Raw genomic sequence first — 17,113 nt, 5'->3', positions numbered from 1 at the left:
CAAGTGAACAAGACCGAGGACCGGTAACTTCCGGCCTATAGTCTAGGGTAGCCCTTCCTCTGGCCATAGAAGGTAGATCTGATATCCTGATGCATATATTTCTGGAGACCCAGAGAGGTGAAAGCATGCAGTAAAAGCTCTCAGAGTCCTTCTGGACCGCCGATCACTTTTTCTGTCAAACCACCTTTCCATTCCTCTCAACCCTTCCCCTGACCATATAAGGAGAGGCAGCTGCTAGGGGTGTCCCTTGGTTCTAAATTTAGTACCAAGCCCTTGCTTGGGACTCCAAAAGCCACCAGGCAGCTGGAGCCACCATGGAACGGTGAGTTTCAGGACGCCATCCTACAGATCCTACCTACTCCCTTGCCGGTTTCCCGGCAGATTTCCTGCCCCACCCACCTCTTGTAGAAGCTGCTGATCCTGCCCATCGGAGCTCCGGACTCTAGGCGTCTGCGACTGTGGGTGAAAGGGACGGTGTAATATGAATACACCTCCTAACTCCTTACTTCCCTTGTCTTTCTGGCTTATTCTCGCCACTTCCCTCCACTCCTACCACTCTCCTCCAACTGGGTCAGCGGCACCCTACACGGCTGTATTGTATGCTCCCTCTACCTCTCTCTATTATTGCCTCTGTCCTGCCACTCCTACCAAGCCCCACCTCCAACCTCTTCAGGCAGCATGCCCGGACCCTGTGGTACGACAGACCCAAATATGTTTACATGGAGTTTTGTGTTGAGGACAGCACCGACGTCAGTGTGCTCATTGAGGACCACCGCGTTGTGTTCAGGTAAGTAGCCTTTCCCACCCCTGCCTGAACAGACCTGGTGTCTGAAGAACTGTTCCTATCTTCAGTGTTTCAAGAACTATCCGTTCACTCACTCTTCCTATGTCTTTTTTCCCCCCTCCTTCGAGACAGGGTTTCTCTGTGTAGCCTTGGCTGTCCTGGACTCTGTTTGTAGACCAGGCTGGCCTCGAACTCGCAGAGATCCGCCTGCCGTGCGCCGCTGCCTCCCGAGTGCTGAGATAGCAGGCGTGTGCCACCGAGGACTCTTCCTATGTCTTTTTGTTTTGTTTTGTTTTGTTTTTGTTTTTCGAGACAGGGTTTCTCTATGTAGCCTTGGCTGTCCTGGACTCGCTTTGTAGACCAGGCTGACCTCGAACTCACAGCGATCCGCCTGCCTCTGCCTCCCGAGTGCTGAGATCGCAGGCGTGCGCCACCACGCCCGGCTCCTCCTATGTCTTCTTACGTTTGCTTTCTCTCCAGCTGCAGGAATGGTGATGGAGTGGAGCTGTACAATGAGATTGAGTTCTATGCCAAGGTGAACTCCAAGGTGAGGGCAGGGTAAAGGATAGGCAGGTCTGGCCAAGAAAGGCTGGCCAGGCAAAGAACCTGGAGGTTCACCCCCCAACTCAAGTCTCTAAGAATGAAGCCGTCTGTCTGACAGGATTCCCAGGATAAGCGCTCTGGTCGCTCCATTACTTGTTTTGTGAGGAAATGGAAGGAGAAGGTGGCCTGGCCTCGGCTCACCAAGGAGGATATAAAGGTGAGTTGGTGGGGGTGGGGTGGGGTGGGGTGGGGTGGGCGTCCACTCCTGTGCTCTCTACCAGTGGCCTTTCTCTGTGTACCCAGGCACCAGAGTGACATCTGAATCGCATTGCCTTTGTCTTCTTTCTAGTCAGTATTCAGTGAGTCACGCGGGTCCCGTATGTTTGATCTAATACTCTGGAATCTATGGCTTTCCTCCTAGCCGAGACAGCGTCCGTCAGGGTTTGTCGAAGGAGATACTTGTTTTGTATGTCTGTGTTTGCTTTTGGTTTTGAGTCAGGCTCTTTCCGCGTAGCTCCTTCCGGCTGGTCTTGAAACTGCCATCCTCCTGTCTCAGCACCCCGACTGTTGATATTTCAGGCGTGGCCTACCATGCCTGACTTTGCTAGGAATTTGTTGTGTATTTTCTGTCCCATCTCTAACCCATCATTTCTATTGCTCTCAGCATGGCTGTCCCGTCTCTCTGTCACTCTCCTGCTTAAGACTCTTAGATAGCAAGTTCTCATCTAAACGCTGAAAGGTGGCCACCTGCTGGCTGAGTCTGGCTTTTACATTTATTTAGTTGTTTTGTTTTGTCCCCAGCCAACAAATTATTTTGAGGGGCTGGAGAGATGGCTCAGAGGTTAAGAGCACCAACTGCTTCCAGAGGTCCTGAGTTCAATTCCCAGCAAGCACATGGTGGCTCACAACCATCTATAATGAGATCTTATGTCCTTTTCTGGCATGCAGGTGTACATGTAGACAGAGCACTGTATACATAATAAATAAAATAAATCTTTTTTTTTTTTTTTGTTTTTTCGAGACAAGGTTTCTCTGTGTAGCCTTGGCCATCCTGAACTCACTTTGTAGACCAGGCTGGCCTCGAACTCACAGCGATCTGCCTGCCTGTGCCTCCCGAGTGCTGGGATTAAAGGCGTGCGCCACCACCACGCCCTGCTAAATAAATCTTTTTTAAAATTTCTTTTGAGGCAGGCGTGGTGGCGCTATGCCTTTAATCCCAGCACTCGGGAGGCAGAGGCAGGCAGATCTCTGTGAGTTCGAGGCCACCCTGGTCTACAAAGTAACTCCAGGACAGCCAAGGCTACACAGAGAAACCCTGTCTTGAGAAAACAAAACAAACAAACAAACAAACAAAGACAAAACAAAAAACCCAGAAACAAAAACAAAAAGACCCGGTCAGGGCTGAGGCAAGGATGCAGCAGAGGTCCTGCATACTCACTGTGCAGTCCTGGAAACTATCTTGGAGTCCCGACCCTGGGATTCTAGGTGGGTGTGGCCCTTTCCTGTAACTCCAGTCTCAACAGGCAGTGACAGGGGGTCCTAGTGAGTGAGCCCCCCAACTAGTGAGGCTAGTAAGAGGGAGCTCAGGGCCTGCCGGGAGAGACCCTGCCTCAGTGATTAAAGCGAAGAGTCATCAAGGATGGGACTCTCAGTGTCAGCCTTGGAACTTCGCACGTGCGTGCGCGCGCGCGCACACACACACACACACACACACACACACACACACACACACACACACTTCCCATGTACTCTAGCTTCTCTCCTTCCTGCCTCTGATGATCTCTGTGCCCCCTCTTGCAGCCTGTGTGGCTCTCTGTGGACTTTGATAACTGGAGAGACTGGGAAGGAGACGATGAGGTGGAGCTGGCTCAGGTGGAACACTACGCAGAGGTATGAGATAGGGCTAATATGCTGCATATTTTATTCACTGTGTATTTAGCAGAAATGAGAAAAATTAGTATTCATGAAATTTAAAAGGAAAAAAATTAAAGGTTTACTATTTTATTGATTGGTTTTTTTTCTTCTCTTTCTTTTTTTCTTTTTCTTTTGGTTTTTCTAGACGGGGTTTCTCTGTGTAGCTTTGTATGTTTGTTTGTTTGTTTATTCGAGACAGGGTTTCTCTGTGTAGCCTTGGCCATCCTGGACTTACTTTGTAGACCAGGCTGGCCTCGAACTCACAGCGACCCGCCTGCCTGTGCCTTCCCGAGTGCTGGGATTAAAGGCGTGCACTACCATCTCCTGGCCTGAACTTGAGACCTTTGGAAGAGCAGATGGTGCTCTTAACCTCTGAGCTATCTCTCCAGCCCCCACATTTATTTTTTTATTTGGGAGCAGAAGATGCACACATGCCACAGCACCCATGTGGAGATTGGAAGACAAATTGTGGGACTCTGTCTTCTATTTTCAACATGTAGGTCCCAGGTATTGAACTCGTGTCCTCAGGCTTGGCAGCAGGTGCATATTCATTGGCCTCTGCCTCCTCAGTGCTAGGATTAAAGGTATGCTCCACCATGCCAGGCTGGCCCTGCTCCTTTTGAGACAGGGTCTCATGCAGTCCAGGCTGGCCTTGGGAACTTCCTGTGTAGTGAGCTGGCCTGGAGCTCTTCATCGTCCTGCTTCCACTTGTTAAGTTTTTGTATTGCAAGCAAGTGCCAACACACTCCGCCTAAGATTAACTTTTGTAAGCTACCACTCGGGTGCTGGGAACCAAACCTGGGTTTCCTCAGGATGACTTCTCCAGCGCCCTCTGGCAGGGGCCATTCTCCTGTCTCTCCTCCTAATAGTCAGGCTGCTCTTCCCTCACCCCTCCTCTCTTGTGACTGTCTCTCTCTTCCCTTTAGCTCCTGAACAAGGTCAGTACTAAGAGACCTCCCCCTGCCATGGATGATCTGGATGTAAGTAACATCTTCCCTAGAGCTTACAGTTTCCCTTTTAGACTTTCACAAATAACACATTAGAGCTGGATGCAGCTCAGTGTAAGAGTGGTTTCCCACCATGCATGAACCCCACCCTCCAAAAAGGAACAGGAGAAAACCCACAAACATAAGTATGTATATTCCAGCGGGGGTAGGGGGTAGGGGTGAGTGGGGGTGGTGGCAGAGGTGGTGCACGCCTTTAATCCCAGCACTCGGGAGGCAGAGGCAGGTGGATCACTGTGAGTTTGAGGCCAGCCTGGTCTACAAAGTGAGTCCAGGACAGTCAAGGCTACACAGAGAAACCCTGTCTCAACAAAACAAAACAAAACAAAAAGCGATTTATCTCATTACCCAAATTTAGCCTAAGAGATGTGATTTAGGATTGGGGGTTGGGGTGGGGGCAGTGAGCATTGGCTGTGACTGTTACCATAGTAACCACAGGTACTTTTTCTTCTCTTTTCAGGATGATTATGATGGTGGGGATGCAACAACTACCTAGCTTTCTGTGACAGTGGGAGCTGGGGAGGAGGCTGTGGGTACTTTCTGTGGTGCCGAGAAGCTATGATGGGGCCTTCTTCAACTAGTTGGTTATGCATCAGGAGCCAAGGAGACCTTGGACTGCTCTGGAAGCTCTTTCTTTCTTTCTTTTTCGAGACAGAGTTTCTCTGTGTAGCATTGGCTGTTCTGGACTCACTTTGTAGACCAGCCTGGCCTCGAACTCACAGCGATCCACCTGCCTCTGTGTCCCAAGTGCTGAGATTAAAGCAGGCCAGGCTCCAGAAACTGTTTCTTTAGAGTGCCTCTCCATGTTTTATGTCTTCCCCCTGGGTGCTTGCGTGTGGTCCTGCATCAGTTGATGTGTGTGTGGAGGGTGGCTTCCAACTTCCCACTGATTCGACTTAGAATCTATGCTTTGAATGCTTTGGATTTGAACATGTGTTTGTATGTGGTAAAGCAAAGGCCAAAGAAGAAAGAGACTGCAATAAATTCTAGGAGTGAATCCTGTCTCTTTTCTCCTTGTACTTTTCCTGTGGAAAGCCTTTTTTTATTTTTTTTTCCCTCCAGAGATTCTGGTCCCTTTTGCAGTGGGAAGATGTTACTGGACAGGCTTGTATGCAAGCCAGGGGACTTCATCTCATCCATATGGATGTCTGTCACCCGTAGACAGCTTCCTGTACACCTCTGTACAGGAATAAAAAATAAATAAATAAATAAATAAAAATAAAACATTTTAAAAATCCAAATTACCTCGGGGATGATTGTGGTGCACACCTTTTTTTGTTTTGTTTTGTTTTGTTTTGTTTTTTGGGGTTTTTTTTTGAGACAGAGTTTCTCTGTGCAGTCTTGGCTGTCCTAGACTCACTTTGTAGACCAGGGTGCACACCTTTGTTTGTTTGTTTGTTGTTGTTTTTTTGAGACAAAGTTTCTCTGTGTAGCCTAGGCTGTCCTAGACTCACTTTGTAGACCAGGGTGGCCTCTAACTCACAGTGATCCACCTGCCTCTGCCTCCCAAGTGCTGGGATTAAAGGCCACCACCTCCCAGCAGCCTGGTCTACAAAGTGAGTTCCAGGAAAGCCAGGACTGTTACATAGAGAAACCCTGTCTCAAAAAAACAAAAACAAAACAAAATCCAAATTATCATAAATCAAAGGTTTCTTAGGCCTGTGGGTTAAATTTATCCTCTTTAGTAAAAAGGAACAAAGGTTACACGATGAAATATTATTGATGATGATTTTAAATAAAATATTAACATATATGCCTTGTCTATTTCTGCCCATCCCCTCTTATTTCTACCTCTGTGCAGCAGTGTCTCCGCAGGCCAAATTACACGTCCCAAAGAGCTAGCCGAAGAACGTCTCATTTTGAGCTGTGAATTTTGTTTTGTGATCTTTCAGTCTTAAAACGGTGACAAAATAACATAAAACACCTGCAGTTAGTAGTTTCAGTAAATTTGGTCAAACCACAACCCTTCCTTCAGGCTTTCACCTTTGCGCAGAAACGCTTAAGGAAGTTTGTCCCACATCGCTCTCCGTCTGCCATCAGCCTTTTCTGCAGGCGCGAACCGCCCTGGCCTAGGAGACCGCGATGGCGTTCCTGTGTCAACGCGACTGCTATGCACGGGAGGTGCGGCCTTGTGGGCGAGCATCCTGAGACCGAGGGTGCCAATGGGAGGGAGGGTGAATGCAGGCTCCAGTCTCGCCGTAAGGGTACTAATGCTCGCACCCGTCTCTCCGTCCAGTTCACCACCACCGTGGTCGCTTGCCGTCCCGCCGAGCTGCAGACGGAGGCCAGCGGCGGCAAGAAAGAAGTGCTGAGCGGTTTCCAAGTGGTTCTGGAAGACACGCTGCTTTTCCCCGAGGGCGGGGGCCAGGTACCAGGAGCAGCCTCAGCCCGACCCCTTCCCACGAACCCCCACATTCCTGTTTACAGAAAACACACTCGCCCTCTCTTAAGCTCAATAAATAAGACAGATGTTAGCTCGTTGCGTTCTTCATTCAGCAAATGCTCACGTAGATAGGACACGTGCAGCGTGTCATATTTCAGGCGCTGAAGATGAAGGGCGAACAAGACAGTGCCTCTAAATACATGGGGTGTGTATTGCAGACAACCCTCTCTACCAGGTGTAAGTAATGATAATAACACTAGAAATAAAGCTGGGTAAAGGGAAAGAGTGGGCTCCCTTGTAGAGAGCATCCCAGGCCATTCCGTACGACCGATGTCTTTGAAGGGGTGGGGTGAGCCACTGCAGCTGTTTAGTGGTTCTGGTGCAAGAGACGGATTTCAGGTATACAGAACAGCCCTGCAAAGGTTCTGAGATGGGAATTAGGGTGAACTGGTTTTCCAGGGGCTGGGAAAGATGCTGCCCGGAGAGTTGTGACGTCAGTGCTCTGACTGAGACTCTAGTTCTTCTCTGCAGGCAGGAACCTCCCTGGCCTAGGAGACCACCATGGCGTTCCTGTGTTGAGACCCAAGCTCTCCTTCCTCTCTCCCCCCCCCCCCCCCTCTCTCTCTCTCTCTCTCTCTCTCTCTCTCTCACAGTGTTTTGCCTCCATGTACACCTGAAGGCCAGAAGAGGGTATCAGATCACATTATAGATAGTTGTGAGCCACCGTGTGGTTGCTGGGAACTGAACTCAGGACCTAGGACCTTTGGAAGAGCAGGTGGTCCACTGAGCCGTCTCTCCAGGGCCCCCTTGCTCTCTTTTTGAACCGCTATGTTGGGTTTTTAGGGAAGAATAGCAGAATTTGAAAAATGGAAATAAGTCCAGGACTGAAGATTTTAGTAAAACACAAAGATCCTTCATCCTCACTGTTGTCACCTTAGATTGGTGGTTCTCCACCTGTGGGGTCATGACCTCTTGAGGGTGTAGAATGACCCTTTCACAGGGTCACATGTCAGAGACCCTGGGCACCAGATATTTACAATTCATAACAGTAGCATAGTTACAGTTATGAAGTAGCAATGGAAATAGTTTTATGCAGAGGCAGGCGGATCGCTGTGAGTTCGAGGCCAGCCTGGTCTACAGAGCGAGTCCAGGACAGCCAAGGCTACACAGAGAAACCCTGTCTTGAAAAACCAAAAAAAAAAAAAAAAGTTTTATGGTGGGAGTGGGGTCACCATGATATGAGGGACTGTCCTAAAGGGCTGAAGCTGCGAACTGTTGGCCTGGATTCTCTTTAACAGTCTCTAAAGTTCCTGCCTTTAGCCACTCAGTCCTTTGCACTGATGCCACAGTTAAACAGTATTCAGTCACCATTTAGAAAAGTATCAGGGCTGGAGAGATGGCTCAGAGAGGTTAAGGGCACTGACTGCTTCCCCAGAGGTCCTGAGTTCAATTCCCAGCAACCACATGGAGGCTCACAACCATCTGTGATATGATCTGATGCCCTCTTCTGGCCTGCAGGTGGAGACAAAACACTGTATTCATTATAATTTAGAGAGAGAGAGAAAGAGCAAGGAGACCTGTCATGGGAGAAAGTGGGCCTACCTTACTTGGCATTGGCCCCTTTTCCCCTGGGACGTTCAGATTCTGGGTCCATTTCTCTTAGAACTTCCCTTGGAGGGCTTTTTCATCTAGGTGGGGTAAGCCCTGCCCCAGTGTTGCTTATGTCTGTTTCTCCCCCAGCCTGATGACCGTGGTACCATCAATGACATCTCTGTGCTGAGGGTGACCCGTCGTGGAGCCCAGGCTGATCATTTCACACAGACGCCTCTATCCCCTGGGAGCCAAGTCCAGGTCCGGGTGGACTGGGAGCGGAGGTTTGACCACATGCAGCAACATTCAGGTAAGGGCCACAGGATGGGGACACGCAGGGAGATGTGCTGTAAATAGCAGTGTCACAGTGACTGAAGTGGGGTTCCAGTTGTCTGGGAGGGAACCTTAGAAGAGAGATCGACAGGCCTAGAGTCAGCTTTGATTCAGGCAGTATGTTATGAAAACAATGTAAAATTAAAGTTCTAGAAGAAGTACTGGCCTTTTTCACTCACATATGTATATACACACACATATATATGTATGTATAAAATTTATTATTATTATTATTATTATTTTTGGTTTTTCTTTTTTTTTTTTTTTTTTTTTTTTTTTTTTTTTTTTTTTTTTTTTGGTTTTTCGAGACAGGGTCTCTCTGTGTAGCCTTGGCCATCCTGGACTCACTTTGTAGACCAGGCTGGCCTCGAACTCACAGCGATCCGCCTGCCTCTGCCTCCCGAGTGCTGTATTTTTGGTTTTTCAAGACAGGGTTTCTCTGTCTAGCCTTGGCTGTCCTGGACTTGCTTTGTAGACCAGGCTGGCCTCGAACTCACGGTGATCCGCCTCTTCCTTTTCTTACTGTCTCCTTCCCTCTCATCAGGAGTGCTGCTGCATCTCTGACGTCAAGTCTCCACCCCCTCTCTCCTCAGTGGCTTCCAATTGACTTAGGGCTTTGTACTTGCTAGGCAAGCACTCTGTCACTGAGGTAGACTCCCAGATCTTGTGACGATTTTTCAGTAAAAATGCCTGTCAGACTTTCAACGAGCCTCTGAGGTGATGTCGTCACGGGGGTGCATGACTGGGCCTCTCACTTTGCTCCTGTCTCTTGCCTTAGGACAGCATCTCATCACGGCAGTTGCTGACCATCTCTTTGGGCTGAAGACAACATCGTGGTGCGTAGAGGGCACACACACACACAGGGTGCCACGAGTCCCCAACTCCCACCTCTGGTCCCAGGGATGAGGTAGGGTAGGGGTAGGCTCAGAGTTGCCTGTCTTCTCTTCCTGACGAGTGGGTCCTGGGATGGCCTTGTGTTGTTTTTAGGAGAAACTTAAAACGAGAGCCGACCTTTGCTTAGGAAAGAACATACATAGAGTTTAGAACCCAGAGCTAAGTGTGTGGTCCTGCCACCATGTGACTTTCGTCCTGTCCCTTATTGTGTTTCATGGGAATGGCAGTCCCTACCTATGGGATCATTTGTGTGGATTCAATAAAAATCGTTTATAGACGTGTTCTTCCGGTGGTGGGCCGGTGGTTAATCTAGTGTGGGGCAAAATGGAGCTCGAGGCCATGAGTAGGTGCACCAGCCCGGTGACCCCGGCTGCCTTCCCACGCCTGACTGTGGTGCTTCTGGCCGTCGGCATGTTCTTTACCGCCTGGTTCTTTGTTTACGAGGTCACCTCCACCAAGTACACACGCGACATCTACAAAGAGCTCCTCATCTCCTTGGTGGCCTCGCTCTTCATGGGCTTTGGAGTCCTGTTCCTCCTGCTCTGGCTCGGCATCTATGTCTAAGTCCCCACGGGTACCCACCAGGAAGCTCACAAAGTCTTTGCTTTTGTAAATTAATTTTTTACCATTGCCACACTTGTCCGCCTGCTGTTTACAATAAAGGCGGACGTATGACAAAAAAAATTTTTTTTTGTTTATAAAGTTTATTTGTATCTATCCTTTTTTTTTTCACCAGAGCTGAGAACTGAACCAAGGGCCTTGTGCTTGCTAGGCAAGCACTCTACCACTGAGCTAAATCCCCAACCCCAAAGTTTATTTCTAAATAACCCAGGCTGGCTTTGTAGTTTGAGGTTGGCCTTGAATTCACAATACTTAGCCTCCTGAGTTTGGGATTACAGGCACGGCCCCCACCCTCGCTGTTACAGGAAGAGGATGACCTGAAGTCCGGTTCTCCCTCCATCTTCCAAGCACTAGGATTGCAGGCACGCACCTCCAGGCTCAGCGTGACCGTTCCTCACGAGCTTGCAGCATGTTCTACCCATTCTTCTTTTCTCTGGCAGGGAGTTAGGGAGACTCCGGAGTGTGATTGAGTTGGACAGCCCTTCCGTGACTGCCGAGCAGGTAGCTGCCATTGAGCAGACCGTCAATCAGAAAATCAGAGACCGGCTGCCCGTGAGTGTGCGAGAGCTCAGCCTGGACGACCCTGAGGTGGAGCAGGTGAGGCGGGAACTGGGCACCGGTTTCCACAGAGTGCCTCTCCGAGGGCTCCTCATGGAATTCCAGACAGCCCTGTGACCTTCCCTCTGTTCCAGGTGAGGGGCCGCGGTTTGCCAGATGACCATGCTGGGCCCATTCGAGTTGTTACCATCGAGGGCGTTGATTCTAACATGTGCTGTGGGACCCACGTGAGCAATCTCAGTGACCTTCAGGTAAGCGCGCAAGGGCCCCAGGAGTGTTTTGAGGACAGGGTATCCGGGAGCAGGGCGGGGGCGGCAGGTGAGTCTCTTAAGTCTCTCCTTTGTTGCCTCAGAGCTAAAGAGGGGTTCCGGGCTCTCTTGCCTTTGTGTCCTAAGACCCGCTGTGGTGTATGCGTTTGTTACCCACTTCGTGTAGGTCATTAAGATTCTGGGCACTGAGAAAGGGAAGAGGAATAAAAGCAACCTGGTGTTTCTGGCTGGGAACCGGGTACTGAAGTGGATGGAGCGAAGTCACGGAAGTGAAAAGGCCTTGACCGCACTGCTTAAGTATGCCCCGCCCCTGCCCCTGCCCGCAGCTCCCAAGGGCCTGCACCCATGGGTTGTCTCCTGCAGGGGAGACAGAATGACCTGCTCTGAGGGTAAGGTGCTCTGGGCAGTAGCTCAGACCCACACAGAGCCGGCCACTCCTCTGTATCCTCCCTCGCAGTTGCTCGGGGGACCTCTTTGCACCCCAGCAAGGAGGGTGTCACTCATTTGCGCCCCCAACCGTGGAAGCACCCGGGCAGTCGGCCCGTCTCCAGTAACCGTTGTCTTATAGGTGCGGAGCGGAAGATCACGTGGAAGCGGTGAAAAAGCTCCAGAATGCTACCAAGCTCCTGCAGAAGGTGACTTACTGGCTCTGTGGGGAGTGGACAGGGGCTGGGCCCCTCGCCTGAGCCGATGTGTGGGCGATCGAGGGGGCTCGAGGGCAGCACAGGAGGAGAGACCATGATGCCCTCTGTTGTCGTTTTCTCCTGACTGAGTTCTCACATCCATTTCAGAACAACCTGAACCTCCTTAGAGACCTGGCTGTGCACACTGCCCACAGCCTCAGGAACAGCCCAGCCTGGGGAGGTGTGGTCACACTACACAGGTGAGGAATTAGGAGCTCAGGTCTCAGCCCCCCCCCCCCCCCCCCCCCCCCCCCGAGAATGCAGTGCCCAATGGGATGTGGGTTGCTCAGAGGTTGGTATAGTAGGCTGAGCAGACCCCCGGAAGTGTGCTACCGGCTTCCTGGGTTTGATAGTAACTGTGTAGGCTTCATTAGCTCCTTTGCTGGCCTCCCTCACCACCTAATAGATCTTCCAGTATCTTGGGGACTCTTCCTGTGTACCCCCCTGAGGCTGAGGGCATCTTCCCCATGCTAAGGGGTCTGGGACTTTGTGCGCTCAAACAGGAAGCAATGAGGCCTGTCAACTGTTGGCCTGCCTCTAGAGGAGGAGCCCAGCCTCCTGCAGTGGTCACAGCCCGGCTACATCTTGGGTCTCACGCCTGTGTTCTTTGTCATAGGAAAGAGGGTGATTCTGAATTCATGAATATCATTGCCAATGAGATTGGGTCAGAGGTAAGAGGGACGGGAGAGTCCTCCTCCATTGTGTAGAGGCCCTGGGTGGTACGACTGAGGGAGTTAGCTTAGCCAGGTTACCACAAGAAGAGTTAAAAAGTTTTCGTCCGGATTGTTTTCCAAGCACTGGCCAGGATCAAGCTCTTGTTAAGAAAGCCAGAGAGCCACCTAGATCTGTGTGCTGAGAGATAGTTGGGGCTGGCGAGACCCTTTGAAGGCCTCTGCCTCAGGCCTCACCTGCCTGTCTTGATCCTAATAGTCCAGCACAGGAGATTGCTAAGTCTCTTTGTCCTTAATTCAAACTCTTTATGAAATGTCTCCCCGGGGCTCAAGCTCAGGACTCTCTGTATTTCTGCTCTCCCCACAGCACTGATCTCAAGGAGCCATGCTCTAGCCTGAGAGCTAGTGTCTGTCAGTATTTGTAATTTGGAGTGATAAATTCTAGGGGCAGAATATATTACATAAAGGGAACGGAAGGCTTCAGGGCTGGACAGCAGAGCCTGCTTAGGGGTGTTCAGGTAGCCAAGGAACAGAGTGGCCAGAAGAAGGAAGCATGATGGTTTGGGCAATGGAGGATGGGTGTCTAGTCCAGCAAAGAGGGGAAAGGGTGGTGGGTGTGAGACCGTGAAAGGCATCTTTCACTCAGCACAGTCACAGGTTTCTGCATTCTCTTAGAGTTCAACTTCCTGGCCATTCTCATAAAGCGTGGTGGCCCAGCTATCAGAGTGGAAGGCTGTGTCATCAGTCATCGGTGACATCTCTGTGGTGAAAGGGAGCTGCTTGTTCTCAACACAGCAGAGTGTGGGGCTTAGGGGAGTTAACCCCCTGTGTGCCCATCTCCTTGTCTTACCTTCTAGGAGACCCTCTTGTTCTTAACTGTGGGGGACGAGAAAGGTGCTGGGCTGTTCTTACTGGCAGGCCCAGCGGAGGCCGTGGAGACCCTAGGGCCCAGGTAATGTGCTGTGGGCTCCTGTGAGGTGGGGAAGTTGTGTACTGATGCAGCCTTGTATTACTTAGCAGGGCATCATGACTGAGCTCTTTGGTTCAAAGGCACATGAGGCAGGCTGAGCAGATGTGGTCTGACACCAGCACTCCTTGTTTGGCTGATGAGGGACTTCATATCATGTACTTGGGGTCTCACAGTTAAAGTGGCAAAATGAGACTCAAACCCAGGGCTTTTGTTTGTTTCTTTTAAATAAAATTGATCCCAGAGCAGAGGCTCTCAACCTTCCTAGTGTTGCAACCCTTCCTCGTGCTATGGTGATCCCCAACCGTAAAGTTATTTCATTGCTACTTCATAACTGAAATTTTGCTGCTGCCATAAATTGTAACATAGAGCCGGGCGTGGTGGTGCACGCCTTTAATCCCAGCACTCGGGAGGCAGAGGCAGGCGGATCGCTGTGAGTTCGAGACCAGCCTGGTCTACAAAGCTACTCCAGGACAGCCAAGGCTACACAGAGAGAACCTATCTCAAAAAACAAAAACAAAAATGTAATATAAAGAGCTCATATGCAGGATATCTGATATGCAACTCCTGTGAAAGGGTCCTTTGACCCCCAGAAGGGTCGCAACCCACCAGTTGAGAACGACGGTCCTAAACCTAGGTGTTTATATGACACTGATCCTGGGGAACTGGGAACAGAGGTCTACTCACCCCAGATTGGGATCCAAAGCAGATCAAAGTACGGAGACCACCAAAGTCGTACGTGGTGATCCAGTAGGGTTTATTGGGGTTACTTATAGGGATACCGGTGAGGGGCTGCTTATAAGGGCAGAAGTGACTCAAAGACAGCTGAGTTATCAAAGCCCACCCCAGCATGGTGACAGCTCACAAAGCTGGGAACCTGGAGCTCATTGTATGAAGAGTGCACATGGTGCTGCTCTGCCCCTGCCCGTATTTAGTTGCTGCCTATTGCTTAGGACTTTAGCAAGACAAGAGTCGCCCAGTGCCTGTCTGCACCTACTTGCATGGCTCTGCCTCAGAGCCCAGGGTACTACACTGCACTGCTTCCCCTCTTGTCGTTCTCTCCCTCTCTCTCTCCCTTCCTTCCCCTCCTCTCCCTCTTTTCTTCCCTCTCTCTTTCTCCCTTTCTTTCTCCCTCTCTCTCTCCCTCCCTCCCTCCCTTCCTTCCTTAGACCATGCTGGCCTCAGACTCTCAGAGATCTATCTGCCTACTAGTTGGGCATAGTGGTAGTAATCCTAGCACTCGGGAGGCAGAGGCAGAAGGATTGCTGTGAGTTTGAGGCCAGCCTGGTCTACAAAGCAAGTCCAGGACAGTCAAGGCTACACAGAGAAACCCTGTCTTGAAAAACAAAACAATCGCTGTGAGTTCGAGGCCAGCCTCGTCTACAAAGTGAGTCCAGGACGGTCAAGGCTACACAGAGAAACCCTGTCTCGAAAAACCAAAAAAAAAAAAAAAAAGAAAAAAGAAAAAAGAAAAAGAAACACAAAGCAAAACAAAAGATCTGCCTGCTTCTGTTTCCCTAGTGCTGGGATTAAAGGCGTGGGCCACTTTGCCCTATGACTGCTGTTCTTTTGGGCATGAGACTTCTCAGTCATTGTTGGCTCTCTGGGATATGTGTTCCTTGGAAACATCGAAGGACAACATAGTTATTTATAATGGAGATTCCTAATAGGCAGCCACATGTGGCCTGTGGTTTGGCTTGTGCACTGTCCCTTCCTCCCTCTCCTTTTCTTCTACTCTTCCTCGCCCCCCCCCCCCCCCCCTTTTTTTTTTTTTTTGACAAGGTTTGATCCTGTAGCCCAGTCTTCTTTCAAACTCTTGATCCTTCTGTGACTGCCTCTCAAGTATGAACTGTATGTTCATATTCATATATGAAATTTATATTTTAAATTTAAGTTTCTGAGGCTGGCCTCAAACTTGAAATCCTCCTACATCGGCCTTTTGATTGCTAGAAACCACCTAGTCTCCTTCCTCTAGGCCCTGAGAACTGCCCTTGATTTTTTTACTTTTCAGGGACCTTCTTGGTAACTGTTTCTCCATTCTCTAGGGTGGCTGAAATCTTGGAAGGCAAAGGAGCAGGGAAGAAAGGCCGCTTCCAGGGCAAGGCCACCAAGATGAGCCGACGGGCAGAGGTGCAGGCGCTTCTGCAGGACTATGTCAGCACACAGAGTGCTGAGGAGTGAGGGGCCAAGGTGTCAGTGCCTGTACCGACCACAGCAGTCTCTTGGACAGTAAACTTATTTGACTCTCAATGATTGGGTACTGCCACGTTCTAGTGTGGTAATGCGATCAGCACCCGTGAGAATTGTTTCTAACATGGCTCCTGTTAAGTAAAACCTCCATGAGTGTCCATGTGGAATGTCTGCTAAATCAGTGACACGTACTGATCTGGGTCCTGCTTCATGCTGTAGTATAGATGCTGATAGCTAAGGCAAGACTTGACCCAGGGCTTAGCCTCAACCAAATCTCTGTTTACCTTGGTTTTGGTTTTTGAGACAGTCTTGCTATGTCACCCAGGCTGGCCTCAGAATCCTGAGTACCACCAGGTTTAGGATCTGGTTTTTGTGATTTGTGTGTGGAGACAACAGCAGTTGTCCTCGGGGCACTGGTCCATCTTATAAATTAATTAATTGTTTTGTTTGTTTCTTTTTTTGTTGTTTTTGGTTTTTCGAGACAGGGTCTCTCTGTGTTAGCCTTGGCTGTCCTGGACTCCCTTTGTAGACCAGGCTCGCCTGGAACTCACAGTGATCTGCCTGCCTCTGCCTCCTGAGTGCTGGAATTAAAGGCATGCGCCATCATGCCTTGCTGCCCTGGATTCGCTTTGTAGACCAGGCTTAAATTTTTATTTATTCATTTATTTTTACAAGAGCATCTTTGCTAGTGATGCCAAGGATTCTCCTGTCTTTGCCTCCCAGCAGTGGGATTACAAGCACGTACCACCATGCTTAAATTTTTTTTTTTCAAGACGGGGTTTCTCTGTGTAGCCTTGGCTGTCCTGGACTCGGTTTGTAGACCAGGCTGGCCTCGAACTCACAGCGATCCACCTGCCTCTGCCTCCCAAGTGCTGGGATTAAAGGCATACGCTACCACTGCCCAGCTTTTTTTTTTTTTTTTTTGAGACAGGGTTTCTGTGTATTTCTGACTGTCCTGGAACTCACTGTGTAAACCAGGCTGGCATCAAAGTCACAGAGATGCTTACCATGTCTGGCCTGACTTTTAAGCATGGGTTCTAAAGATCATATCATGTCCTCATGCCTGCAAGACACCTGCTTTGTCAGCGGAACTGTCTCCCAGCCCAGCAGACCTTGTGTGTGAGTGTGTGTGAGTGTGTGTGAGTGTGTGTGAGTGCAGGTATACATGTGTGTACTGTATGTGTATGTGTGTGTCTGCTTCCCATCTCACTGTAGGAGTGCTGGGATTACAGATGCAACTGTTTTATCCTGCCTCTTTATAGTGTTTAAAATAGATGTATTTATTTTGTAAGTGTGTATGTGCCAATTGTGTGAATCAGTTCTATTGTGTGTGTTCTGGGGATTGAACTCAGGTTGACAATCTTGGAGGCCAGTGCCTTTACCTGTGGAGCTACCTTGCCAACTCCAACCCGGCTTCTTATGTGGGATCCGGGGTCTGAAATCAGATTATCATGCTTGCAGCAAACACTTTTACCTACTGAGCCATCTCAGCCCCATGAACCTCTTTCTTTTATTATTTTTTTAAAGATTTTTTTTTGGGACAGGGTTTCTCTGTGTGACAGTTCTGGCTCTCCTGGACTCGCTTTTGTAGACCAGGCTGGCCTCGAACTCACAGCGGTCCACCAAGCCCAGCCGCCATGAACCTCTGACAGTATGCCAATTACGAGTCCTCTGTCCCCATCCCATAACCATGTATATCCTAAAGACTG

The 17,113-nt window shown here is 49.7% G+C and overlaps 3 protein-coding genes across 3 annotated transcripts; all 3 read left to right on the top strand.

Annotated features, from left to right (window-relative positions):
- Positions 1-37: 37 nt before the first annotated feature.
- Ptges3l (prostaglandin E synthase 3 like) lies at positions 38-4,741 on the top strand. Its single transcript, XM_051159004.1, has 7 exons — positions 38-322; positions 653-787; positions 1,265-1,331; positions 1,446-1,544; positions 3,128-3,217; positions 4,168-4,221; positions 4,706-4,741. Exons 1-7 carry the CDS (start codon positions 315-317, stop codon positions 4,739-4,741), a joined length of 489 nt encoding a protein of 162 aa, XP_051014961.1. The 5' UTR covers positions 38-314.
- A 1,482-nt stretch (positions 4,742-6,223) lies between these two features.
- On the top strand, positions 6,224-15,475 carry Aarsd1 (alanyl-tRNA synthetase domain containing 1). The gene is made up of 12 exons (XM_051158696.1): positions 6,224-6,366; positions 6,482-6,613; positions 8,369-8,528; positions 9,330-9,387; positions 10,507-10,663; positions 10,759-10,875; positions 11,060-11,190; positions 11,462-11,528; positions 11,685-11,776; positions 12,193-12,247; positions 13,105-13,199; positions 15,260-15,475. Exons 1-12 carry the CDS (start codon positions 6,328-6,330, stop codon positions 15,393-15,395), a joined length of 1,239 nt encoding a protein of 412 aa, XP_051014653.1. The 5' UTR covers positions 6,224-6,327; the 3' UTR covers positions 15,396-15,475.
- LOC127200443 (transmembrane protein 258-like) lies at positions 9,770-10,128 on the top strand. The gene has a single exon (XM_051158695.1). It carries the CDS (start codon positions 9,770-9,772, stop codon positions 10,007-10,009), a length of 240 nt encoding a protein of 79 aa, XP_051014652.1. The 3' UTR covers positions 10,010-10,128.
- Positions 15,476-17,113: the final 1,638 nt, after the last annotated feature.

The sequence above is a fragment of the Acomys russatus genome, chromosome 16, assembly GCF_903995435.1.
Source record: "Acomys russatus chromosome 16, mAcoRus1.1, whole genome shotgun sequence".
In the NCBI taxonomy this organism is placed as follows: Eukaryota; Metazoa; Chordata; class Mammalia; order Rodentia; family Muridae; genus Acomys; species Acomys russatus.
Note: the sequence above shows the minus strand (reverse complement) of the source record. Positions and strands in the feature narration are given on the sequence as shown.